The following is a 27,839-nucleotide window of genomic DNA, read 5'->3' on the forward strand; positions in this document are numbered from 1 at the left end:
TAATGGCATTGTGCTTACTGTATGCATTGTTTCAGGCAGGATCACAAAGTGTACCATGCTATGAAAACATTGTGTAATGGAAGCCCGCCATAACGCTATACATGTCTTCATTCCATATCTTTCTAGACATGTTTTCTTTCGACATATTAAAATGTGAGCGTAACCCGAGCCCCATGCTATGAAACTTTGTGATCAATAACTGATCATAGCAATCAATAAAAATTCACTACTAGTGGCACACAAATCACATTTTTGTTTTTTAATTTGACAAACTGAGTTGCTGTTTTTGGTGGGCTCATGATTGTTGTGTTATGTGTTACAGAGCCCCACAGTCTACTAAATGACTGAGAAATTAAAGATAAAGATATGGCTTCAAGAACAATCATGTTTGCAAATCATAATTCTTTGTACAGTGTGATCCTGCAATTTCATGACTTAGCGACAATTGGCATGCTCTACCTATCAAATGAATGAGTCATGGAATCAAAACAAATTTTTTCGCTCATTTGCCTGTGACTGTGTTTCCACAAAATGGCAAACAATATAATTTATGAGTTCATTGCTACCTACAAATCAAACAACATTCACCCTTACATATCACATGATGCCTTACATAAATGCTATTTATGCATTTGTACTTTCTGTGATAATCTCATTACTTCCTCCACCTGATAATAATATTCTTTGGTAGAGAAAAACCACTGGTATTTAGTCGATATGAATGAAGTAAAAGAAATAAATTGAATAGAAAAGAATGTATGCCATTGCTACTTCCCTCCTACATGCACTGCTCTACTCTGTTAGATGCATTCCAGCAGAGGTGTCATAATTCTCTGTGTGTTTATTTTTGTAATTGTTACTGTATAATTTACAGTATTTGGTCTTTACATTTGAAGCAAGAAAAGGGAAAGAACTTCATACATCCTTTCTTTGACACAATACAATAGTACCATCTCAGCATCAGATAGTGCAATACAAAATTGATAAAGATGGTTCAGGGAGATGATGGTTGGCTCTTGTGTCTCTGTGTTCCCAGCTTTATCAATGATACACACACACACATGCACACACACACACACACACACACACACACACACACACACACACACACACACACACACACACACACACACACACACACACACACACACACACACACACACACACACACACACACAAATAGAAATGTTGCTATGGCGACTGGTATGGCTCGCATCTATTACTTTTCCCAACAGGTCTACAGTACATCTTTTCCAACATGAGACAACAGTTTTATATGATTGGATAAACCATTGACCCTGCACCTTCCTGCATTGTCCATAACTTTCTCTATATAATCACTATCCAGTAATGCTCATATATACCAATTTCCATGGAAATTCTTTGAGCCATTTTCAAAATACACAAAAGAATAAGTAACATTAGCAATTTCACTTGACCTTTGATCCCCATACACCAAATCTTTAACCATAGACAAAATCATTGTGTGGTAATGAAAGTATATAGACTTTAATTTAGTAGTACATTGATTAATTTCGAAATAACGGAGAAAACAATATAATTTCAGCATTAAACAGTATACGTTTTACATTTCTGCCTGACCTTTGACCCTTGATCTAAGACCCAATTATCCAAAACTTCCCTGAAGAGAATCATTATCAGGCAATCAATTGGGAGATGGACAGAGAGATCGGCGTGGGGAAACTGCCTTACTCTGTCTTTTGAAAGAAAACATTGTACTTGAATGATACCTACTTGAAATAAAGTGATTAGTCTTGTTAAGGTCATATATTTACTTTGAGAGATGTCTCGTTGTGACTGCTCAAGGACAGAAAACAACAAACGAAGCACAGAGATCACTTTATTTCAAGTAGGTATGATTCAAGTACAATGTCTTCTCTCAAAAGACAGAGTAAGGCAGTTTCCCGCTCGGATCTCATCTCTGTCCATCTTCCAAACTAACCACAACATTAGCAATACACTGATTATTGGTTCAATGGGATGTTCAAACTAGATCCCAAATGTCACATCCCTTAGGCGTCAATACACTCCAGTGCACTGAGTACACAAACTGCTTTTAAAGGTAAAACATAGTTCTCAAAAGGGCTCAAGATGAACATCAACCATTTGGAATTTGCTTTCAATATATCGAAAGGGTCTACCAAGAATCTTGTCTGGCTGACATGATTTGGCAGGATAATAATTTGTTTCGGAATAATTTGAGATCAAAAGTGTAAAATAATTTTGATCGTAGTAGACAAATTTTACTCCTGAAGAGCCCTCATCGTTCAGTAGTGAGTAGATAGAACGTTACATGATGACAGATCGTGCTCTAGCAATCATATTTCCCAACAAGCTGCATGCAATTCATTGTCATGCGGAAGATCCATGAATAATGCCATGGCCCGATTTGTTGATTACAGATAATCAATTATGAAACACTATGTAGCAAACCCAGATCAGATATGTTCTCGGATTGCACTACTGTTGGCATACCTTCATGGCTAATATTTCACATTTCCATCATTACCCGACCAAAATTGTATTATCACGTAATTTCACATTACGCAAATGTATCGACTTTAGATAAAAGTTCCTGCATGTGTATGGAAACTATGTTTTAGCTTTAAGACACAATCTTCTTGCCATCCAAGGGCCACATCTTTCACAGAGTTCATTGCTTCAAGAGTTTGTATCTTCTGAGATGATGTGCACTTTTTTGTTCATGGAAAAGATGTCTGTTGAATGTCGGGGTACGAGACAAAAATATGCACGAGATATATTTGCCTGTGTGGATCAATGGCAAAGATAAACAGAGCGAGAGACATTTTGTCTCAGTGCTAGTGACAGTTATGGGCAATTGATAATTGCTTAACTCCGTCATTACCATCCAAAAAATTTTTGCATGTAAAGTAAAGGAAATGTTCACATTCTGGTCTTGGAAGGGTTAAGGTCAGTTGAACTGCAGATAATGATGATGCATCCTTGTGATTCTGTTGCCAGGACCTATTTTTTGTTTTTTTTTGTTTGTGTGTGTGTGTGTGTGTGTGTGTGTGTGTGTGTGTGTGTGTGTGTGTGTGTGTGTGTGTGATCTCTTTGCTAGCTATACCACCTAAATTCATCTTCTTGTTATACTCAGAAAATGACAGTTTGAATGTTACATTCTAAAAACTAACTTGTTCTAGGTCAAAGCACGATCCAAATGTGAAGTTACAATTGTGTCCAAAAAAAAAAAGAAGAGAAAAAAAGTGCGCAATGGTACTGGGAACATCACGATAATAAATGGCCAAGGACAATTACATGATCTACAACGAAGTCTGGAATACACTGTACAAACCACATGTGTATTTCATGCTCTATAAATGTGACAAAACAATTATATCTATGTTTCATCTCTACTCTCATGTCGGAGGCACTCATTCACAAATCATTCAAGGTTTCTAAAAGGATGTGGGCTTATCAGAGTTTGAATAAAGGATGAGATAAGATCAACACGTCACACCGTTCTAGTCATGTTCATGAGGTCACCTCACTGTCCACAGGAATCTAACAGGTTATGTACAGAACCTGTAGAATTTGAGAATGACAGAACGAACAAGTTAACATTTACTTGATGCATCACACTTCTTCACCTGCGACTGGGTATCTCACGTGCTAGCAGATTGACTTGCTTACTGGGAAATTTCTCTTTTCAATTTCAGCAAATTCCTTACAAGAAAGAAACAAAAACTTTGAGGCACTTGAACGCTTTCTTATACAAAATCAAGTCGCCATTCAAGATTATAGTGTTGAAATAAGTATAGAAATTCAGTGATTTGTCCTTCAGCAACTCCGGAATACCATGATCTGATTATTCATAGAGTGAGTTTTCATACCACTTTATGAAACACTTCAATTTGAGCAGAAAATATTGACAGATATCATCCTGATATCACATGCAATATTCAAATAAATCTTATAGACATTGAGACTTATAGATATTGAAGTGGCAAATTTCACCTCTCCAAAACCCTTACCACTCTATTAAAACAAGTAGTGTACACATGAAAGTTTTGTCACATGATGGAGTTGAACAGTGAAGCTTACCAAGAATGCTAACAGGAAAGAAGTAGGGTGCATATTTGCCTTTGCTTGAACTTTACAACATTGCGTAGGTGTTTAGGCACGATCATGGATTTTGCACACACCATTCCGATACATCAAATTTGCTCACCGATCTGAGCCATATCCCTGTGTACCACATTTCTACCCCATGTGACATTCATGAGAAACATCTTTATGCTCAGTCTGAAAATCCAAATTTTGGTTTTCATATTGTGGGTCCCAGCAATGACTACCCAAGCATCCATCATCTCCTATTGGTGACTTTACGGACCATTGTGACTTTAAATCAGGTGAGTCGACCTTTCAGAGTTGGCACACTTAACAAAAAATGTGAAAACAAACACACACTCACACCTATGTAGCGGTAAACTACCTTTTTGACAAAACAGCTGCACATGAGTCTATAACTACAAAGACATTCTCCCCATAAAATTTGTCAATCATCATTCAAACTGAGAGCATATTCTTCAAGATCTGTTTTAAGGGGGTGGGGGAGGGAAGGGATGCTTTCTTTCGATAACCCTTGATATTGATTCTGAGCTTTGTGTAACAAATACACCAAAAAAAAAAGTATTCCAGGAAGAAAAAGAATACCCTGACATAACCCTTGACAGAGAAACATTACATTTTACTTGAACTGTGCCTATGGATCAATTGCCAGTGATGTATAAACAGGTGTGTTATGGATGCCTTAAAACAGCACTCAACTACAGCTCATGACATATGAAGTGACTCGATAAACACTGTCATTGTCAAACAGGACCAAAGTCACTCTTATGTCCTATTTCTCTTCATCTACTTCTCTTCTCAATATCTCTCCCCCCCCCACTTATCCAATGCCCCACCAGTCTTCTTCTCCTCCTCCCATTCTATCTTAAGACAGATGATACCTCCCACCATGACAACTGCTTCACTGATTCATCCTCCTCCTTTCATTTTACCATCTTGCACGAATTCTTGAGGCTATAAGCCCATTCAAACACAACAAGAGTTATCAGTTTTTAGATCACATTCCAAAAGGTGATTTTCATTTAATTTTCACACATGACCAAAAAATATATATTTATGCTGCTCCCTGTGAAGCACATTTCATCTTTGAATTGCATATGCCCAAAATCTTTGGTGCTTTAGCAAGTTGTTCTACCTACCTTAAAGGTCCAGTTTACCTTTGGGAGCAGTGATTTAAAAAATGTTCAAGATATCACATTTGATGCATATGCGTAGGTCTGTTGTATCACAAAACATCCTACCATATAAGATTTTTGCAATAAAGCCTAAAATAAAAGGAGATATCAGTATTTTTCTCAATAAACCGTAACTGTATACGGTCTAGTCCTATTGTTCACATTTTATGTACTGTAAAACATGATATATTCGTGGCATGAAATTTTCGCGAATTGGAGCCGACAGCCTTTTTCGTGGCATGAAATTTTCGCGAATTGCCACTGGCATTCAATGCATGTAGTGTAGACAACAACTTTCGCGTGCATTTTAATTTCGCGAATTTTGGCGCTCGCGAAATTCGCAAAATTAAAATGCAAGCGAATATTCCTCGTTTTACAGTATTTAACAATATTTAACATCGATTATACGGATTCAAATTTTTACAGTGGTTGTTTCTATCCCTAACTCACATTTTAGAATTATTTTAAAGCACTAATGCTGGGTTTTTGTTTCATCTGCAAATGGTAAATTATGCCTTTAAGGTGCCCTGGCACTTTTTAATGCTCAATTTGCCAAATTTATTCATCAGCTTTCAGTAATCCATCCAAACTTGACCTAGTTGTAAAGCTATAGCAAGCCTAGTCAAATGTAGCAATGTGCCTCAGTCCTCAGTCCCACAGGGAAACCATGGTGATACAATAAGGATTAAGGGGATCAGGTAATCTCCATTCAATGATGGTAAGTATCCATATATCTTTGCTGATGGGTACAGAAAACACTCAAGGATGGGTGCCAATTTGGCAAACAAAACCAAGTATGGGTTAACAGGGCACTACACTAAATGCTCTGTATATTTGATCATATCAATGAGTAAAAAACAAACAAATAAACAAACAACCACCCCCCCCCAAAAAAAAAAATAATAATAATAATAAATAAATAGATAAATAAAATGTGACTCTGCACCTCAAAACAAACAAAAAGTCGCCAGACATGAATTTTTAGTTAAGACAGTATTCTGAAAGAGCAGACCTTAAGCTTTAATATGATGTATGACTCAAATCAAATGGACTCTCCTAACCTATCTAAATATTGAAAAGAATGCACAAACTCAGGAAAAGTGTGAACTGAGAAAAGAGGCTCTGAAGTACAGTGTCTATTCAAGCGCTTAATCTTTACCAAACCGTGCTGGCTGTGCGATGAATGGGACAAAAAACAGGAAGTAAACCACCAGAGTAACAACAATGAAGGAATTATCAGATTAAACTGAAATTAAACATACCTCATTAACACATTCTGTCCATAATTAATGCTATCTTTCAAAGCAGTAGCACTATTCCTTCAAAAGTTATTAGAGTTGAAAGTGAAGAGAGTGGACAAGGTTTTTCAGAAATGAAAAAGGGATTCTAAAGACACACCTAATCACACTATTCTACCAAAAATGTTCGAGATAAACTGCTAAAAAAACACACTTTTTTGCCCGTTTTATGATACCAAATTTTAGCATAATGTAAAAGAAGACCCGCTCTTTCAGAAAATATGAAAAAGTCAAGTTCGGTTAGGTTGACCCATTTTACTTATTTTCAATCATCACGCAAAATCAGTGTGTGCGACTTTATGTTCGTTTTGAGGTGCACGGTCACAAATAGAACAGGTTTAGTGGACTGGTTTTTACATCATTAATCAAAGAGTATTAAATGTGATAATACTGCCATTTCTTCTCCTTCTATTGTGAAGCTAAGAAAATAAAAAAAAACTGATGCAAAAATTGGAGGGGATCATACATTTGTGATGCCTGGAGTAAAATCTGTACAAATGTAAATTTGAATACTGAACAGCCACTTTGATATTGTCAGTAAGGGCTCAAGGGTCATTTGTACTGTATAAAGTCCACACAGTTAATGCCCTTTCAGTTGTTACTTGACAATTTGGATTTATGCAGTATTTGACAGTAAGAGGCACTTGCATAAAAAAAAAAAAATCTATTGATGTATCATTTTTTATGTATGTTCATGGAGGTAATTTGTATGTCTTTAGATATTCAATTTAGACTTTCAAATTATTTTCCCTGTAAACAGAGCTGGAGAAATGCATCAAGTGAATATAAAGGAAATACAGCTGAATGATGCATTAGTCTGGAGATTCCTTCACATGCACAGTAATTAGATTCAGGATGTGCATATATATACCAATTATCATTGCTTAAATGAGGAGGCTATCACATGTAGTGCTGTTTTTTCTTGTCTTGGTGTCCGTTTTTTTTTTTTTTGGGGGGGGGTGGAAGAGGGGTGGATCACAAATATCACTATGTGTAAAACCCTTAAATATATTTTGATTTGAGGTCATTTTTGCAATTTCTGGTTTAGAGTAAAATAAATGAATAAATAGTGAACTAATTAATTAATAATAATAATAATAATATCAACAATGATAATGAGAGTAATAATGAGAATGAGAATAATAATACTGATAATAATGATGATGATGATGATAATAATGATAATAATAATAATAATAATAATAATAATAATAATAATAATAATAATAATAATAATAATAATAATAATAATAACACTAATGATAATAATAATAATAACAATTAATAAGACAGGTGAAGACACTTACAAATGATCTATAGGTAGAATAGTGCTTCCATAAAACAATATCAGATGCTATAATTATATCTGTGGAAAGATTTTGTGGCGTGTTTACTGAGACAATTCATGTGATAGTCATTTCATTATTCTAGATATCTCTCCCCTGTTATTTTGTGATATTTTCTCACGGACACACAGAACACAATCTTGGTGTTAATTGTGTGGTTGTAGGCAGGCATAGATTACGTTGGTTCGGTGGTAAGTAGTTAATCATACAGACCTGGCATTGTCATTGGCTGCGGGTTGACTGTGATTCAAGGTGGCGTATAGGGGGGATGGTTTTGCCATCATAGCAAAACATGCCAAGATGGAATTAGGAAACAATCAATGCGCCCATCATTCACTGGCTAATTAGTGGTTAAAAGGAACAAAATTGATTGACAGCATCAGAGAATGAAATCTGTTGGCATACGGCGTCTCTCTCGGCATGCAAAGCAGACTTGGGCTTAATACATCAAGGTTTGCTCGCAAGAAATCGGGTTAGCATTGTCGGGGCAGTAATGACGTTGTGGCTGAGTCAATCTGTCCAACGTGTAGAGATTATCATAAAATCCAGAGGAAAATCCTGCTTTAAAGGAAACAAAAATTCAACATATCTTTAGTTTACTAGCATAGGCATATGAAAGAGCACTTGACTTTACTCGATCAGAAACTAGGGGGGAATAATATTACCCTAAACATATGTCAGTAACAAGTCAATGGAATGCGTACTTTTCATGAAAAGTTAAACTTTGTGGAATTCTCCTTACATTTTCTTATATTGTTGTCCATGATAATGGCATGAACTGTAGTAGTCTTATCTAGCAATGACAACACTGAAACTTTAAAAATTCATAACTTTTGAATTGATTGTCCAATCTTATTCAAACTTTCACTGATGTGTTCTACTAATATTGCTGCTTTTACTCAATCCACATTTATATTTGGATTTTGGTTTCCTTTAACAGATAATTAGTGAATAATGATATGAAGTGATACTGTGATATACAAAGAAATTTGACACAACTTTGCGAGCGCAATGTTGGTCAATGGCACTATGGCAATCATATTCCAAATATTATTTGAGATTAGATTGTAAAAATCATGCTTTGACAGCTAAAACCATGATAGCACTTTCTAAAAAGATATCATACTTCTATCCAGGAGCATACATATTAAGATTTTTTTTACACAAAAATTGTATCACCTGAAAAAAAAAAAAAATTGATAAGATATCTTTAAGGAAAGTGCTCAACTGCATCTGATTCAGAGTTAATATCTTCATAATAAATGAATCTGTTTGGAAAATGCTGGAGGGGTAAAGAATGATCCTTTCATCACAGAGTCAGGCATCATATTTGAAATACACGTAGCTTGTAAAACATTGTTGTCTAGGAAGAATTCGGACCTAGTATTTAAAACAAGTAAGATATGCAATGATGCTAATCAAAAGGGGTAGTGGTTTGGACTTAATTAGACTGAATTATGCATCGGTTTTGTGGCGCAACACCTCAACCTCAGTAGCATACCAAAAGATGTGTGATTGATCACAAGAGCCGGAACTTTCTAGGAGCTGCTATGGTGACCGTAGGATAAAGTCAGACTTGATGGGGAAAACACAGAAATTGTACTGTAATGATAAAATTGTAGCAACTTCATACATTCCTACTAATGGGGGTCATTCACTGATTTTGAATTGATGCATGGTAATTGAAAGGCATTGTGGTACAATGCTTTGTGGTACAATGATTTGTGTCACCTTTTAACCATTATCAATTATGCTATCAGAGACATTTTATATCACAGTTAAACCATTGCTGCTATCATCAAAATCAGTAGCACTATTGTTGTCTATGATACTGGCGTTTGTGGGGTTTTTTTAGAACAAGAAGTATTTGTCACACATCTACTGTGGTAATCCAAATCTCCATGATAAGGAACATTTTCAATGATGTGACATTTTCTGGTTGGTATGTGCTGAAACTTCAATGAAAGCATTTCCATACAAAACGAATAAAATCGTATCACGTTCTTGAGAATAACAAAGTTTCACATGCTGGAAGACAACAGTTTTTGATGGACTTTTTACAAGACATAGACCAAATATTTGTAAGATTTAATACAACTTCTCAAATCATGCATTTTTTGAGAGTATTCACTCTTAGTCCATAATGAACATACACCATTTCTGTATAAAACCCTTCCCCTTTGCACTACCCCTCATTGCCAGCCTGGTTATTCCCTATATCCTTTTATCCAGTTGTTGCGCCAACTGTGACGGCTAGTAGAATTTGGATGGCTGACAGTGTCCAATTTTGGATTCCTAGAAGTGCGTGAACCAAGAGAAACTTTGCACGATTTTCTTCACCCATCCTGAAAGAGGCTACAGCAGTGTGAATCAATGCTTAATCATCGCAGGCTTCAGGGGAGACTGTCTCGACCATTGACCATTTATTGCACAGCTTACTGGACATCTACTGTGTGATGAGAGATCACAATTGTTCATCTATTATATCATCATGAAATCATCGCAGACTTCATAAGCTGCAAAGTTGTGAAATGACTTAAATGATTTTCAAATGATCAGTCCCTCATAAAGAAAGGTGAACAGCAGGAATTCGATTTACGAAACATGCAATAAAGAGTCTTTCAATTATTTGTTTACAAATTCATACCTTATAGGCAAGTTAAAAATACAATGTACCTTTGTACAGAACACAATTGTATCTTCATCTGTACATTGTAAATAATACTTATTACACTTTCAACCCAATTGATAATCATGATTGACATCACACTTCAAACTAAATTGTCAATGTCTGAAGAACTAACTAGGTTAGGCAACCACATAGTTTTAATCATCTGGACAATATGTTTGGCATGTTGTATATGACAAAGGAAAATGATGTCACTAAAAATGTATATATCTTTATCAGTTTGAATACAGTTTGAGTAATGTAACATTACTGCAACAAATTTCTTCAGTACATTTTCTTCTTTTTTTTTGGTGGGGGGGGGGGGAATTTGAGATGCAAATACCACATATGTATGGTTTCCTGTATTTTTTTATTTAGACGTGTTATCATATACATTCTGAATGTGAATTGCCAAGGTAATGGTACAAAGAAACTTCTGTGAAGTTACACTCATTCAAATTCACTACAAGAACACAGCATCTGTTTCCATATCAATATTTAATACTGAATTCAAATTCATGATGATTTTCTGTAACTTTTTGACATTTTGATTGAGAATAATTCCAGAATTCACTTCCCATAGATATGGATATTACACTTTGCACATTTGACACCCATGGTGCAAAATATGTTAGTCATTCTGTTATGACACTCATGGTTGATGGAAAGCTGCTATGAAGACATGGTACTCAATAAAGGGGCGGGGTTATGATTGGCTGTGATATGTTCATTGCAGGTGATTCCAATTCATCAATCAACAGTTACAACATTATGACTGTTCCTCAGAGAATACCCAAACATGAAGAAGAATCCCCTTTTCCTAACCTTTTTTGATAGTGAATGCAGACAAGTTGGAGTGGGGGTGTGGGAGGCAGAGCGAAAAGAAAAGAGAAAAAGCAGGGGGATGAGACGGGCGGAAGCCCCCTCCCCCCCCCCCCCCCCCCGACCAAAACATAGAAGCAGAAGAGGCTTCTACAATGAGCAAATGAGTTCTAGACAGTGACTGAGGGTGAGCAACTGTTTCATAGCAGGCGCCACCTTAGCAAAATATTGTCATCTCTCCCTGACAACCTGCTAGGATGTTCTATGTCATCTTTAGGTTTACTCGTTCTATTTAAAAACTAAATGGGTGCAATAGCGATTCATGTGGATCCCTGCCAATCAGAGTGAGGCAAAATGAGCCTCGCACGCATGCTCCGACTTTCTTTCTTGGCGTTGACGAGCTGTTCTTGCCAACACCCTATCCTCCTTGGACTGCTATGAAAGTGAATAACTTCCACTAACTGGATTAACATGCATAGGACTTGGAAAAGGTTGTAAGTGTGTGATGAAGCGATTATGACATCACTCATAATATTGATAAGGCCACTTTTTTCCCAAAGAGACAGTGACCATGAAATTTACTGACAATTGTTGGATTAAGCAATTTTCAGAATAGATGTTAAAAGTCCATTGTTAACCCGTTGAGGACGAGTCCCGAGTATACTCGGGCAGGTGTCTATGGGAAATGCGTGTTGGAGCAAAATCAAACCGTCCTCAACGGGTTAACATTAATCATACCCACTCATTGACATTTTGGCTAAATTCCAGATAATGTTCATCACAAGCACATTGTCATCTAATATAGCTTTGATACTGGCAACACTAACAAGATCTAACTGAAAGTGGTTGTACCAACATACATATGACGATCATGAGAGATAATAAAGACTGGTGAGGGACAAGAACTGTTATGAATGATAACGTCGCTGGGGTGATAAGACCTTGTATCTGCAATTTTGGTGAAAATGAGTTTTTTGGATTAACGGTCAAATAATGGGTTAAGTGATGTCCTGTCCAAATCCCAACTGTCTTACTCCAAAAATGAAGCCACCACGGCATGTCAAAGGAAAGGCTATCCCATTCGCCACAGTGCTTTGGCCGCCATGTTTTTTGGCTCTCCTGAACATTTGACATTTTGTAGATACGAGGTCTAATTGCCCCAGCGACGATAAGCATGTCTCTGATTTTTTTTTTCTTGGATGTGATAACTTTGCAAGTCAGTGAAATACTTGGTTAAGTCTTGGCGTCTTTCTTACTCAGTAGCCGTATTCACACATAAGAGTTGTCAGTTTTTGCATCCAACGCAATTTTTTTTTACTTTTCACACACAGCCCAAATAAAAAAGACAACAACACTCTGCTACTAATAAAGCGCTTTGAATCTCTAAACTGTGCATGCCTAAACAATAACCAGACTGTGACAGAAGACACGCAAGTGTGTAGACCTAATGCCGTGAGTTGCATTATGGGAATAAAAATATCAATGCTCTCCGTGTGTGAATTCAGACAAGCCACACAGCACAAATTACTGCCTGAATCAATCCGAACTGAACTGATTTTAAGTTGCAATGCGTACCGCGAGAGTTAATTTGTGTGTGTGTGTGTGTGTGTGTGTCACACACAGGAATTTAATGGGAGTTATGTATAAAGTTGCAAAAACATATTTCAAAAACTGTTAGTTTCTGGTGTCTGTAAATGGGTCCTTTTTTGACACTTACTCACTAACTCACTCAGTCAATCAACCAATCAATCCAGCTACCCATTTATCAATCAGCTCAGACTATTTATCTGCCACTATGTATCGATGTATTCAAAAGCTACATGAAGAGCACTTACACATATATATCTCCTATGTTTTTCTCTCTCTCTATGAAAGATACATGTTAACACCCCGACTGTATGTTCTTTCTGTGTATATACATACTTTTGACAATAGCATTTTTAAAGCCTGGCAGCCACATCATAATTGGACTTCTTCCAAGCGAGGCTGCACCATACTGATGCAACAGGCACTTTCCTTATCCCCTCCCAACTCTTATACCCAGCCCTCCTTAACAAAATGAAACTCTTCACATTACACCTGTTGGTGCACCAGCCACAACTCTAAAGTTTTAGGTAAACAGCAGCGATGAACATGCAACAGCGGAAGCGTCCTTCCGTATCATCACGCAAAACCGTGTGGGATTAAATCTTGGCAGCCTGGAGCAAATTTTTCAGCATGCCAACTCAATGCAATTTTTTGCAACTATTATCAAAATAGATTTTTTTTTTCTACACTTTTAGTCAAGAGATTCAGTGCATGAGAATACTGATGTATGAATACTTGTAATGAAGGCACAATAACCATTTTCATGAAGTATATATTTGTCTTTCAGGGTTCTAGGACAATTAGCCCCTGGACAATCACCCCAGACCCTTCCCCTAACCCTAAACCTAATCCTAAACCTAATGCAAACTCTAACCCTAATCCTAACCCTAACTCTACTTTTCCTCTAACCCTATTGGAGTAATTGTCCTCGGGAAGGGGGGTGGGGTGTCCTGATACGCTCTCTTAGACCTAAAGTAACATGTGTAGGTTTACAGGTGTGTACTAACGACAGGTAAAACATTTGTTTCGGTGGACATAAGTTTGCAAGATCACAACACACATTGAGAAGCAGGCTTATTGAAGCCCATCACACATTTTGCTTGGTCAAACAGGTATGTCTTCACATAAAAGATTGTGAGCTGTTATGTAATACTATCTTTAAAAAGTCAATCTTTAATAGGGGCGTTTTCCACAAACCACCACCCATTTCATAACATATTTGACAGAGAGTATGGACTTGTCAGTCCCTCAACCTAACAAGGACAAAGCTCCACCTCATGGTGATTGTGCTGCATTCTGCTGTTCCTCATCATACCCAATCATATGACCTCAGGTTGATACTACCCAGGCTCCCTTCCAAGGTCATATCTAAGAGGCTGAAAGGCCTATCCCCTTCATTGCATAGGGTCAAATTCATTAGCTCCCTAACCCTCAATATCAGATACCACAAACAAGGTCCAAAACACTTCCTCATTCATGTAAGGATATATCTCTCTGGAGAATCAACCTCAATAATGCCGCTCATAATACAGTCATGTCTTATACTGGGTTGTGATAAAATCTGTTGAATTTTGGTCTGCTTTGTTTTGGTTTTTGTCAGAATCTTAAACCTTGCTAGCTCTACTGGTCACCTTTCTTCAATGTTGCACTCAACTCCTAATCATTTGTTTGTCAAAATATCACTTTCCCTGAGGATGAATATAGTATCTTTTCAAGTTCACTGGTATGAGTTACCCCCAATATCACAATAGAGAAAACAATAACAAAATCTTTCTCACGTGTACATCCAACTCTTACAAAAATCATGATTTATTAGTGGAAAAATGAGAAAAGAAAATGGGATTCCATGGGGATCCCAATGAAATCCCATTGTCTTTGCTCATTTTTCCACTAATAAATTACATTCATTTCTGGTCTGTTTCCTTCTGTTTGCATTTCTTAAAAATCATGATGAGACTAAAAAGTTTGGAAACATGGGCAAGCAGTTTCCTTTTGAATGTTTATGAAGTTTTTTGCTTAGTGCCTAGTTGTAGGTGGGGACCACTTGCTGCCCTAAGATGGCAAAAGAAGAGACGATACACTGTAAATCGATAAAGGAATACCACTCCAGATTTGAACGTGAGGTTTCTCACTTATTAAACAGTTTAATCACTCAGTGTATATAGAGTTTGATCGGTCTGTTTGCCATCCAGGGTTCTAGGGTTACCCCCCAATAATGGGAGTGACATGGGGTCATTCCTCTGGAGGCGAGAGGCAGTGAAGTCATTCCTCTATGGAGTATTGCCTCCTAAACATTCTGTCCTCACTGGTTTGTCTTCCATCCCCATCTCCCCAAAAGTATCTAACAAGGTCATTTCCCTCTATAAAACTGCTCCAAGTCCCAGTAAGAAGTTGTATGGAGACAAGTGAACATTTGTATACATCCATATGTCCTCTCTGCTCTGTCTTTCTCTCTATGTCTGTCCATCTCTCCTTATCCCACCCTCTCTGTGTCTCTCTCATGACTCACTACGCTAACAAGTCATTATCCTATCAAGGTGATCTCAATTAGTGACCCACCATACAAACAGAGCTAAGAGGCAAATTGTTGTGAGAGATAGACCAGAGTGATGCCAGGCCCCTTGTTCTGTGCATCATGCATACTTCTCAAACTGAGTTGTGGACCCTCCAGTCATCTTTAAAGAAAGCATTCTACTTCTTTTTCTTTTTGCTGCAAGAAACAATAAAAACAGGAGAAAAAAAATCCAAAAGCATTCTTCTTGCAAATTGTCACAGTAAACCATGGGGTTTGGGTTGACTACAGCACAGTTGCTTAGCATTTTTCATTATCTCCTCAGTTTTTTTTTTCTTATGTCATGATTTTTCACTGTCACCATGACATATCACTGCAGAGACAGAAGAGCATCCACTAGTTGCAAATTCTACACCAGTAATCCCCCCCCCCCCATCCACTGGTCATGCATGTAAACAGCCTCTGCATGAAGTAATTCTGAATCAGCCCTTATCACTGAAACAAAATATAGCAGACACAATTTACAATGTGGAAGATAGTTACTACACTACAAAAAAAAAGCAAGCTGAGCATAATAGCATCATACATGAAAATAATTGAAAGTTAAGAAATGTCCTCACCTATTCTCCATTTTGACAAATATTTTTCAAAGTTATGACTGGTTTAGAGGCACTCTCTCTTTGCTATAATGAATACAAACTTTTGGGAAGAATTTTGAAGTTTAGTATAAGTACAGGTACTATGGAAAATTAAGCACCAGCCTGGTCATGTTTTCCTTTGCAAATCAAATTAGGCTGACTTAATTTTCAAAGATGACTTTCCCAGCACTGGTCACTCATTATCAAGTGGTTGCCACTTGCTGTGAAGAAAGCATTTTCTTTAATTGTTGGTGGAACACAACATTCACATCCCTTTTTTTCTCAAGATTGGATCTCCATATTAACTGTTCGTTATTTTCCCACTGTTTGAAATTCTTCAGTATAAATTGTACAAATGATTTATTTCCGTATTCTTCCATCCATCACCTCCCTGATATCATACTCATAGTGACTACAATTGTAAGAGTTTGACGACTTACTCAGAGTGAGTCTATAATTTCTTGAACCATCTATTGGGAATACATTTCCTGTATGCATTCATTGAAAAAAAAAAAAAACTTCCCGTTTATTTCATTTTTCATTTTTCATTTTTTTTCCATCTCAAAATAATCGATAACATATACGAACAATGTACATGAAACAAAGAAGTATCAGCATAAGTAATCACATAAAAAAAGGGAACATCGTACTGTTGATGGAGATTGTAGAAATAGGAATTTTGCTGATAAATAAATTGGAAGATGGAAAAATACCCAAAAAGAATAAAAACAATCATAAGACAATTATGTACCAAACAAAGAAATTAGATCTTAGATTATTCTCATGGACAGAAAAGAGAGGAAAGGAGGTATGGAAGTATTCAAGGGAAAAATATCTTTGTAACTAAGGGTGCAAAAAGAAACCTCATCAATATATTGCAAAAGCAAAAGAGACGGACAGAGAGGTAGAGAAAGAAAAGGAAAGGATGAATGTTTAATAGAAAGTGCAATAGAAGTAGAAAGATATAAACAGAAGTGAAATATTCAAATGAAATATCAGTTTGCATCTAGGGAGAAATAAAAATCATGCATGGAAAGGAGGAGGGAGATAGATAGAACAGGAGAAAATGAAAGAAAGCAACAGAAACAACAACAGAATGAAAGAAGTAACAATAACCTAAGGGAAAGGGGAGGGGGGTTACTTCATGGCGAGTTTCCTTTGCTGTGGAGTATCGATGCTTGATTGCTTCCTTTCTACCTGCCACAGTAGCCGGTGCTTGGCTTCCACCCTCGGATCGGGCTGGCCTCGGCTGCATTGGGTGTGGTACATAGGGGGTATTGTGGTGAATGCCATGCTAGCAGCTAGCCTGGCCTATCTCTTGTGCTCCCTAGGTACTGGAAGTGTTTGCATATCAGCAACAAAACACACTTATCCAATTACGAACAGTCTTGAGGCCATTAAAAAAAAAGTTTCCCTACAAAAAAAAATGGAAGGAAGAAGTCTTATAAATAAAAAGTCCTTAAACATATACAATAATGCAAACAACAGCTTTGATGTACTGCTTTCTAGAAAGTGAAAAATGTGTCATTACAGTTTATGAAAGTATGACAATGAAATTTATGTTTAGAAATGTGCTCTGTTATGTGATCACTGTAGTAACTTCTATGGAGTCATGTTACTGGAGTTACTAACATGAAATAAGGATCATGACAAAAGTACATTTTAGAACTACAATTGCTTGGAACAATAACATTAAGGATTGCCACCTTTTAATTTTGTGTTTCATAAGAATGACTGGAAAAAAAAATCACAAGCGGCTATTCAAATACAGTATAAGCTGTTATTTTCGCAAATTTCATGAATCACTCGTGGAACGCAAATTTAACAACACACAAAAATGTCAGCATGCAATAGGCTACCATTCAACGTATAATAACCTCGGTGTCAATGTGCGAAAACAATATCTCATGAAAATGTCCATGACCTGCTCATTCACGAAAATATCTGTGTGCCGAAAATATATGTGTGCCAAAATAACAGCTTATACAGTACCCATGAATCCAATAGAGAAAGAAAACTAAATTACTGAGATAAGCTTATAAGAAGTTCTGTACATCATTTCTTCCTACGTTACTTTTTGAGCTGTTCTACCTTCTTTGAGAGAGAAAAAAAAAATTCAAGAAGGTGCATGAGACCATGCAGTACTTATTTGTAGTCATTATATCATAAGAAAGGGTGTACCACGTGAACAAGTGCTGTGCGGGCTAATCTTGAAGTTGGTCAGAAATGGAAGGAGAGAAGAACAAGAGAGGGAGGTGTCTAAGAAAGAGAATGACACCGTCTGACGAGGGAAGGGTGGACCAACTTACCCCAGGATATGTTTAATTGGTCTAAATTAAGTGCTAGTTGTCGCAGGGGCGTACGACAAGATCGTATTTCAGGCTACGGCCAGTGTTTGCCCCCTGTTGTCGGATTTCTGTTGGGGGCTCCCTCCTCTTGTCGGATCAGGTGACCACACCAGATGTAACACAATCGCTTTTTTCTTTCTTTCTTTCTTTAACAGGCCAGAAACATGTGCTGCAGTCAAAGGTATACACATGCGCTTGTAAGGGTCTGTGTACACGTGTTCCCTGGCTGAAATGCCTGCTGTGATTACTAAAGTGAGGCCCCGCTTCTTGTTAAAGTTGACAAAGAAAGAGCAAAATGTAACAAAAAGAGTGGAAAGAGTTACTGAAATCAGGCAGAATGTATTGAAAGAAAGTTACTGGATATTCAAATATTGAAAGTTTTCTTAAAAAGTTTAATTAGTCACAATTGCATATATCAGTCAGATGAAATGATAAGCTCACCAGAGGTCTCCACTGACTTGGCAAAATAGAATCTTAGTCGAAATGGACTTGGTAAGGAATTACATCCTTAAATGATAATCTACCATAAAATCTTAATGATTTAGCAATTCCAAATTGGGATAACTTTAATATATGAAAAATCATTAACAGAATTTGTGTACTTGAAGACCCTACACAATATGTAAAAATCAATGGGAAATTTGTGAAACAATGACACCGACTCCCAAGCTATTAAAATAGATCCATGAGTATGAATGACAGATATCCATGTTTTATGACAACATATACTGTGACATTGAGATTCTAAAAATTGCTGGTTTGTACGATTGTAATGAAACTTTCATTGTTGTTTATTTGACAGTGGTAATTAGAGTAAAGTTGAACATAGAGAATAGGCTTCCTTTAAGGTGTCTATATATATATATATGCCAATCAGTGACTATGATATGGGTCAGAGTGCAGTGGGCAGTGTCGTTTGGGCGTTAATTTTGGCTTGCACCTCCCTCACCCGTGACCGATGTCCAGGTGTCACAAACTGGACAAATTTAGAATATGGAAGGTAGTTAATTAGTTTAATTAATCTCCATCAAGCCTCCCACATTTCTCTCTCTATCTCTCTTTCTTTTTCTTTTAACTGGAAGAGAGAGAGAGAGAGTATCACCATTTGGTGTGCACACCAATCTCTTGCTACAAGTTCAGATCTATATATCAATTTCATAAAGTTTAAATGTTAAGTAAATAAATAAAAGAGAAATTTTATTTCCATCACTACAGGTAGAAGCAATTCATGTGAGCAGTCCAATGTCTTTCAAGAAGATCACTCTTTTCCATCACTTTATTCACTTCTTTTCGAATCATAATGTCATTTATGCAATGTATACATTGTTTTATACTGTTTCATATATTTGTTTGCATGCACCTTAAGTGCTATCCTTTTTAGTGTATATACTTTACTTTTGCTTGTATACGTAGTACTCTGATCTCCTGTTTTGTTTGATGAAGGCAGTAAAGACAGGTCTGAATTAAAATGAATTGGATTGAACTGAATTGAATGGAATATCTGCAAAATTTTACTTCAATCACCTCACACTGAATCACCTTTCCACTTGCCCCATTTCCATAAAATTGAAATGAATTTAAGAATGAAACAATCACTGGTAATTTCTAAGTTTTGCTGTTCTTCACACTTTTCAATTCTTTTCAATTTCATTTTTGTTAAAAGAATTATCTTATTTTGGTATATTCTTTTGAACACTGGAAGATTGCTTCAATTAAAGCATTATCTGGAGTTTACAAAGAAATTTATGGTATCATTTGATGACATCAACAAAGCAATAATGTATGTGACATCAGAATGGTATATGATAGCCTCTAGCCCATTCTATGAATGGACTGTGTTGCAAATAAAGATGGTATTCTATTTATGCATGTGAGCATTTGATTCCATAGACAATTTCCATTTGCCTCATGAAGAGATAGCCTATTTTATCTGTTGAGAAGTGTATTCTTATCACAAACTTTAAGTTGGTATACATTCATGTCAAGTATTTTCAGATTAATGCACTGCATATAAGAACTGATCATACGATGGATGTTATCAAAGGAAAATTACTCAAAAGCAACAAATTATCAACTGCGAGCTTACTGAATGCCCCCCCCCAACAACGATGCAAATCGATATGTCATAAATATTCTAATTCATGAATTCATGTCTGCCTTGAATTAAGTTCCTTGTCAGTGCTACAGCAAAACAAAAATAAACAAACAAATGAAAATAAATAAATAAATAAATAAATAAACAAGTGATAGCCACAGGATCTTTTCTCTACCCCAAAACTGTATTTTCATATCAGGTGTTTTAAACCCTGACAAAGGTCTTTCTATTATCATGAAATGAAATGAAAGGAAATGAAATGAAATAAAATGAATGAAAACTGTGGTCCAATGCTCTTCACTGGCCATAACGTCTACTTTATAAAATGTTTTTATATGCTACACAACTATTTGTCATATCAAATTCAGCCCTGATGAAATAAAGTGGGCTGGATGCAGAGCTTGTATATATATGTGTGTGTGTGTGTGTGTGTGTGTGTGTGTGTGTGTGTGTGTGTGTGTGTGTGTGCGCGTGTGTTTGTGTGTGCATGCATGATTTTGGGCACAGAAAGCTTCTTCTGTCCAATGACACAATAGCTGTAGACAGGAAGTACTTCATGAGGTTGCATTAAGAGAACTCAAAGCACTGCACTAGTTCTGGCCAACTTTTTTTTATTTCTTTGCACGGAAACATAAAGCCTGAACACAAGTCATGCAAAGAGAGAACTACTGGCCTCCAGGGGGGATAACTTCCACATATCTTGCACTACTTCAGGATATGTTTGACAATTTAATGGGGGAGAAGGGGTGGGCCAAAAGAGCAGCTTGCCTGAATGTCAGATACACTGGGATACACTGGGCCAAAACATGAATATGGCAAGAACAAAGTTTAGCACATTATGGTGCATAGATAGCATGGTGTTTGGAAACAAACACTAGAATTATACCCTTAAGCCAAAGCCACTTTTATTTGACTGCTAAGCTGGAATGTTACACTCAAAGATTTAGCATTTTCAGACTGTGAATTCACACACCTGAACTTTACCTCACATCAACTTCATATGACTGACTATACTAACAACAAGACTACTTGGAATTCACCATGGCTATAACTAAATTCGATACATAGCATGTGTTGGATAACTCACATACAACACTGTATACACACATCACACAATCAGTGCCAAGCTCTGAACAAAATACAACATTATCCATCATGAATCAGTTTGAGATCCACTTATACTTATTGTTCTTCATATTCTTAACATTTTCATATCGTGATATTCTTGTTCTGTACAGTGAATTATCAGAGATTGAAGGAATGGAGCTAAATCACAAAAAACAGGAAACAAATGATATATCAATAAATGAATACTCCCCCATTTCAAAAAGAAATTGAGTACTATTGGTGAAGAGATAGAGATAAAGCCATGTGTATAACTGAACCTGCAGGGGGGCACAGACTATTAAGCTGGGCATGATGTGACAATATCAATTGGTACAAGAGCCAGGTTTCCTGTGCCAGTAAAGTTGGGGAAGGGATTAGAGGGAGGAACATGTGTCAAATCCCAGGCAAGAAGGGGGGACCTTTTTTAACCTCTGGCCAACAACTGCACCGTCATGACACCCTGGCTTTAACAAGACGCACTGCTGCGCATCATATCGGATTCATCAAAATAATTCGCAAAATGCTTTACATCCCCCTCTTGAGACCCTAACACATTCCATAACTGAGAAAAAAATGGAAAATGTTATAAAAATATCTGATTTTCCACTTGGTGTGTAACTTTTCAAAGACAATTTTTGAGGGATATGTTTTTGAAATAGGAATATTGGTCATGAATATGAAATGATGCAGTTAACTATGTTCAGATTCCTGTCTTTGAATGACATTTCTCAAACACAGTTTTGATAAAGTTCTAACATAAAAACAGGTCATACATATGATATAATGTATCTAGACGAATGCCACTGTGCAACCTGCACCAAGCATTTCACTCAGTTTTCATGCCCTAGTGCTTTCATACATGTTTTTATCCCTCTCATAATTAGTCTTGTATCACACTGATTTGCAAGGTTACGGTAATGACCTTAAGGCTATTGTGTATGAATGATGAACATTTTCATAGGTAAAATGGTCTGCAAACTGGAGTCTAATTCAGGTCAAAATGAAATTGAAAAGTTGCATTTTGCCACAGAAATTCAGATTCCATATTGGGAAGATGTGAAGATATGAGACCTCAGTTTATTCCACACCTATGTTGAAATGACTGACTACTAATTGATGGAACTGAGATTAAAGTTAAAAAAACAAAACAACAACAACACACACATATTTTTAGCACTGAGGCATCATGCAATGAATCCTTATTTTAAAACTGTGACTGTAAATGTAGAATATTTTGTGTTTTGGAATTTTGTTGTGGAATTTTTGCAATCTTTGACCCATGCACAAAAATGAAGACATGTAAATACTTGTTTTACTATGACCCATCCTCTCAGATTTACACATTTATTATCATCCTAATTGTGTACAGTCAGTAATACCATGAACTGACACATTGTATTACTAGACCGGGGATGAACACATGGAATTGCAAAAGTACAGCTTTTACAGCAAATGAAGACCATTTCACTTTGACAACAACAAAAACTGTTAACAGATTTTTCCTAACTTCACAAGGTAGATGTGAGGAGAAAAAAAAAATCTACTCTTGCACATTCATAATCTATAGTTCCTGGAAGTCACATTTGATATGCTTTACCTTTTCCATGTGCATGTACAGTAAGTAGATGTGCTGACGATGAGTTTTGCCGAGAGCTGCATGATAAGTAATTACTGTAAAATCACTTTTTGGAATTAGCCTGTTGCAATGGATGGCTTTTGAACTGATTTGCTAGGATATTTTGAGCAATATTCATTCAGGTTCTTCTTATCCTATTTTTCAAGGAAAAATGGAAGCCCTACATTTCAGTAACTATGCTCAACAACTATGCAAAGAAGAAATCACAATATGACACTGTGCGAACTACCAGAAATACATCACTAATCAAAGTGACATCACAATTATTTGTTTATTAGAATCATATACAATAAATCATGCTGAGTAGCACATACACACACACACACACACACACACACACACACACACACACACACACACACACACACACACACACACACACAAATACACACAATCAATTACAGAAATAGCTGGCACTGACATCATTCAAATTTTGTCAAACTCACTTTTCATCATGTCAGCTGTTAACCAATGCTCCTACTCCACACTAACTTGAAAACAACCAAAAAATGAAAGGGAATACCCTGCAATCTAGCAGGCATTGAACACTACCAGAAATACACATGATCACCTTTCTAAACTTCTTAGTACAATAAGCCTTATAGATGAGTCAAAAGTGCAAATTCATCCATCATCGCATGGTCTTCCCCATTTTTGCTAATTTGCCTAGGGAAAAGAGAGGGAGCGAGAAGACAGGCAGAGAAAGATGGGGAGAGAAAAATAGCTTTCGGGAAGGAACGCCCTCAGCAGCTGTTTAGAGACCAGCCATTGGTCAATAAGTTTGCGTCCAGTGCGTGCCCTGACTCATTTCGTGGCATTACCAAAGCGTGTGTCACTGCAGTGTGCACTTGTCCTGCGCCCATCAGACGCCCCAGCCAAAACCAAATTTCCTCACCCTGCCAAGCTCCCTTCCAGAGCAAGGGGGAGAACGAGTGGGAACACATAGGGTTGAAAGAATCATATAAAAAGAGACAAGATAATTTAACTCTCTATGAGCCACGTTAGCACGTCCGACTCAGTTGACGGCTTGCCAACTTCACATATTTTGCTCAAGCGCACAAGCATGCACAAACCAATCCATGAGTTGCAATATGCCACAGTGCATGAAAGCGTTATAGCTATAGCTTTGTTATGAAATTTACATCACAGGGAAGATTGCAATTTTTTCTATATCCTAGCTGTGCTGCATTTCTAGCACAAACATTTCAATAAAATAAGTCACATGGCTTTTAAAAACAGAATGTTTTCAGAGAGTGTTCATGCATTGCTATGCCAGAATAATGTGGCATAGACTATTTATATCATGGCACACAAAAGAGTTAAAAACAACGATGGAAAGAAATAAAGCAAAACAGAGAAATACAGAGATGTATAAAAAGAAAAAAAAAAGAAAATCTCATCTCTGAGTCGCTCTCAAGTAGTACCATTCAGATACAGAGCTATGGTTACCTTTTGCAAAGAATAGGCAATACAGAAGTAATACCGATGTGTTGGCTCAGTGAGTAGAGCGGCTGCCCTCACAATCGGGAGGTCGTGGGTTCAAACCCCGGCCGTGTCATACCAAAAGACGTTAAAAGATGGGAGTTGCTGCTACCTTGTTTGCCGTTCAACAGTTGAAAAGGTTAGAGCAACGTCGATCTGGCGCTGCTCAGTGGCTGCCGGGCCCACGATCAATTGGGCAAAATGAATTTCCATTCTTGGACAATAAAATTTGGAGTTTTTTTGGAGTTTTTTTCAATGCTGCCTACTGAAGCCTCACACTAGTGTTACTTTATCAACCATGCCCAGATTTCAATGATGCATTTTTGTCATAACCAATGGGACAGCTGTGAGGTGAGGACATCATCTCATCTAATCTGCATATATAATTACAAATGATAACACTGTTTTATGTCTGATTTCATTGAAATCTCCTCTATTCTGTTTGGTTTTAGTCTCATTATTACAGTCAACTTTATAATGGAATAGCGTTTGTTCACTTGAATACCATACAGTGACAACTCCAATTGTTTTATCATCTTGATTAGATAACAAGCAATGCAAGAGTGCTAATGCATGTAAGTCTTCCTTGGAGCTAAACCAATGCAATGGGCATTGGTAAATGTATAATACTCATCATGTCAAAAACCATTGAATGTGTAACTTGTAATAATGAGGATAATGATAACTTCTGCTTTTTATACAGCACTTCTCTACAATGCCCCAGTGATATAACACTTGCAGCAACATATTATATGTTTTCCCTGCCACTCATGAAAACAATATTTAAGTCAGCATTTCATAAGTTGAGAACCAGAAGGGCATTACTGCACTTATTTTCATTATTATTATTATTTTTTTTTTTTGGGGGGGGGATTGAGTTATTGGTATCACATTGTAGAACTTGATCTTCTCTACATCATGGTGTCCATTTTAAATCATTTTCATTTTCAGTGAAATGTTAGAAATAAAAACCACAAGGGCACTATTTAACCCAATACTTTGCACAATGCTTTAATTTTAATTTACCCACCTTTAATTAAGTGAGCTTTTTATTTCATGAAGACTGATTGTTTCATTTTTATTTATGATCAAATCTTAGAATGTGATAGCGCCCTTCTGGTTCTCAGCTGATGATATACCATAGTTTGTCATCACCTAATGTTGCTCTGGCCTATGCGGAATGGATGATTTCAAATAGATCTCATTACTGCAAATCAGGTGGGAAAAGGGTCTGGTCGCCCCATTCTACATCTGACAGACATTGTCACCACTGCTGCCATGTTGCACTTCGCACTTGCATTAGTATTCATTAACGAGGGGAATTTCCCCCTTATAACGATGTAATCAACAAAAACCCATCATGCAGACTGAAAAGTCATGATTATCTTTCACTTGAGGTGCTGCTATTAAGCTGTTCTCTATCATCACAGTGGTAAACTAAAAGAAAGAAATAGAGTAGTGGAAAATATCACATGGAAACCATTTTATTCTTTGTATAAATTACTTGTACTTGGCATGAATTTTCCTCAACATCATTTCATATAAAAACACATAATTTGACAGCAGTCACAATGTTGCCATGCTATTTTGATGTGTATGAAGTCAGTAAATACATGACAGTGACACATTTTAGATTTACCATCTGGGCTATTAAACCTTAGTCAAAGAAAAAGAAGAAGAAAACAATTCTACAGCCACAGATACGAAAACAGACCATAAATCAGACATAATTTGCTTCCTTCTTTCCACAAAGCCTAAAGGTTTGAAAGTCTGTGATGTGATGACAAGAACCCAACACTGGATCTGATACAAATGTCTCAGGTAATGTTCATGCTGATATCAAATATATTATAAAAGAACCCAAAATACACTTTTAATTACTAATTATTCAATCCATTTCATTATAGAGATAAAAATGTTGTTCATGTTGTATTATTTGAATGTGACAGTAAATTGTCCTTGAGCATGGAGATTTCTGACACAACGAGAAGGAATAGAAATGAAGCAGACCACACAAGCTAATGACCACTAAAAAAAAAAAAAAAAATCAGGGCATAATGTTTAGCTGCCTTTGCAGTAAGCATGAATTTAACATCCTTCCAGGTGAAGAAATAAGTGCTTGATTAGTTGATTATAAAGTAACCTACTGCATGCAACTGTTAATGCACACACACCTAGCTAAAATGAGCTTGAACTCTGTAATAGCCTAGCATTAGACAGGACAGGGATGCAATTTGCACAAATTTCTTCCCATACAGAACCGAGACGCCGGCCACTAGAGGCAATGAGGAGTCCTAATTTGTGTTTAAAAACTTCACGAGGGCCATTCACACTTGTGGCAAAATATCGCAGTATTTCAAATACCACAGTATTTGGCGCAGTATTTCATAAAATGTGAATGCAAATACCACACAAAATAAATCATGCAATACTGTAGTATTTAGGGTGGTTATTCTAAGTTCGTGCAAATTACCCATGCAACATTTGCATGTGAATCCTGCCACAAAATACTACCCTTCAGACAGCAGTGCATTTCTCACATGATCTAACATGCTTCACCGTCTTCTCAATGTAACAGATACACATATGCACAGTGCGTCACTTGAAGAAATGTACTGTCTGGCTAAAATTATCACATTATTTCGTAAATGAGAAAGTACCAACTGAAATACTGCAGTATCTACAATATACTTGCATTTTGCCAATGAGAACTGTGACAATGAATTACCATGGTATCTATTACCACAGTGATTCCAGAGTGCTTGGATGACTTTCTCATTTCTTTTCATATGACATGTGGTACCAAAGGGAAAACAAAAATAACTGCACTGTAAAATAGAATTATTATCATCAGCTGATGAGAGAACAAGGTCAGAAAAGAAAGAAAGAACTAAAGAAAAAAAAAACAGGAGAGGGACAAACAAGATATCTGACTTTTCTGGGGATTAAGATGGGGACACAAATAAGGAGGAAAAGAGTCCTTGAAAAAAGAGTCAATATCAAACCCCAAAG

The 27,839-nt window shown here is 36.7% G+C and overlaps 1 protein-coding gene across 1 annotated transcript in view; it reads right to left on the minus strand.

Moving 5' to 3' along the window:
- The window catches only part of LOC139718277 (calcium uptake protein 3, mitochondrial-like), a gene marked incomplete at its 3' end in the record, with an annotated part of 161,084 nt that extends 143,632 nt beyond the window's left edge, over positions 1-17,452 (minus strand). Inside the window, exon 1 of the mRNA XM_071629761.1 lies at positions 17,357-17,452. Within this exon, the coding sequence (XP_071485862.1) occupies positions 17,357-17,452 (96 nt within the window). The remainder of the gene's footprint in view (positions 1-17,356) is intronic.
- Between the last annotated feature and the right edge of the window lie 10,387 nt (positions 17,453-27,839).

Source organism: Diadema antillarum, unplaced genomic scaffold (genome assembly GCF_040938485.1).
Source record: "Diadema antillarum isolate AM-2024a unplaced genomic scaffold, OU_Dant_1.0 scf00000092, whole genome shotgun sequence".
In the NCBI taxonomy this organism is placed as follows: Eukaryota; Metazoa; Echinodermata; class Echinoidea; order Diadematoida; family Diadematidae; genus Diadema; species Diadema antillarum.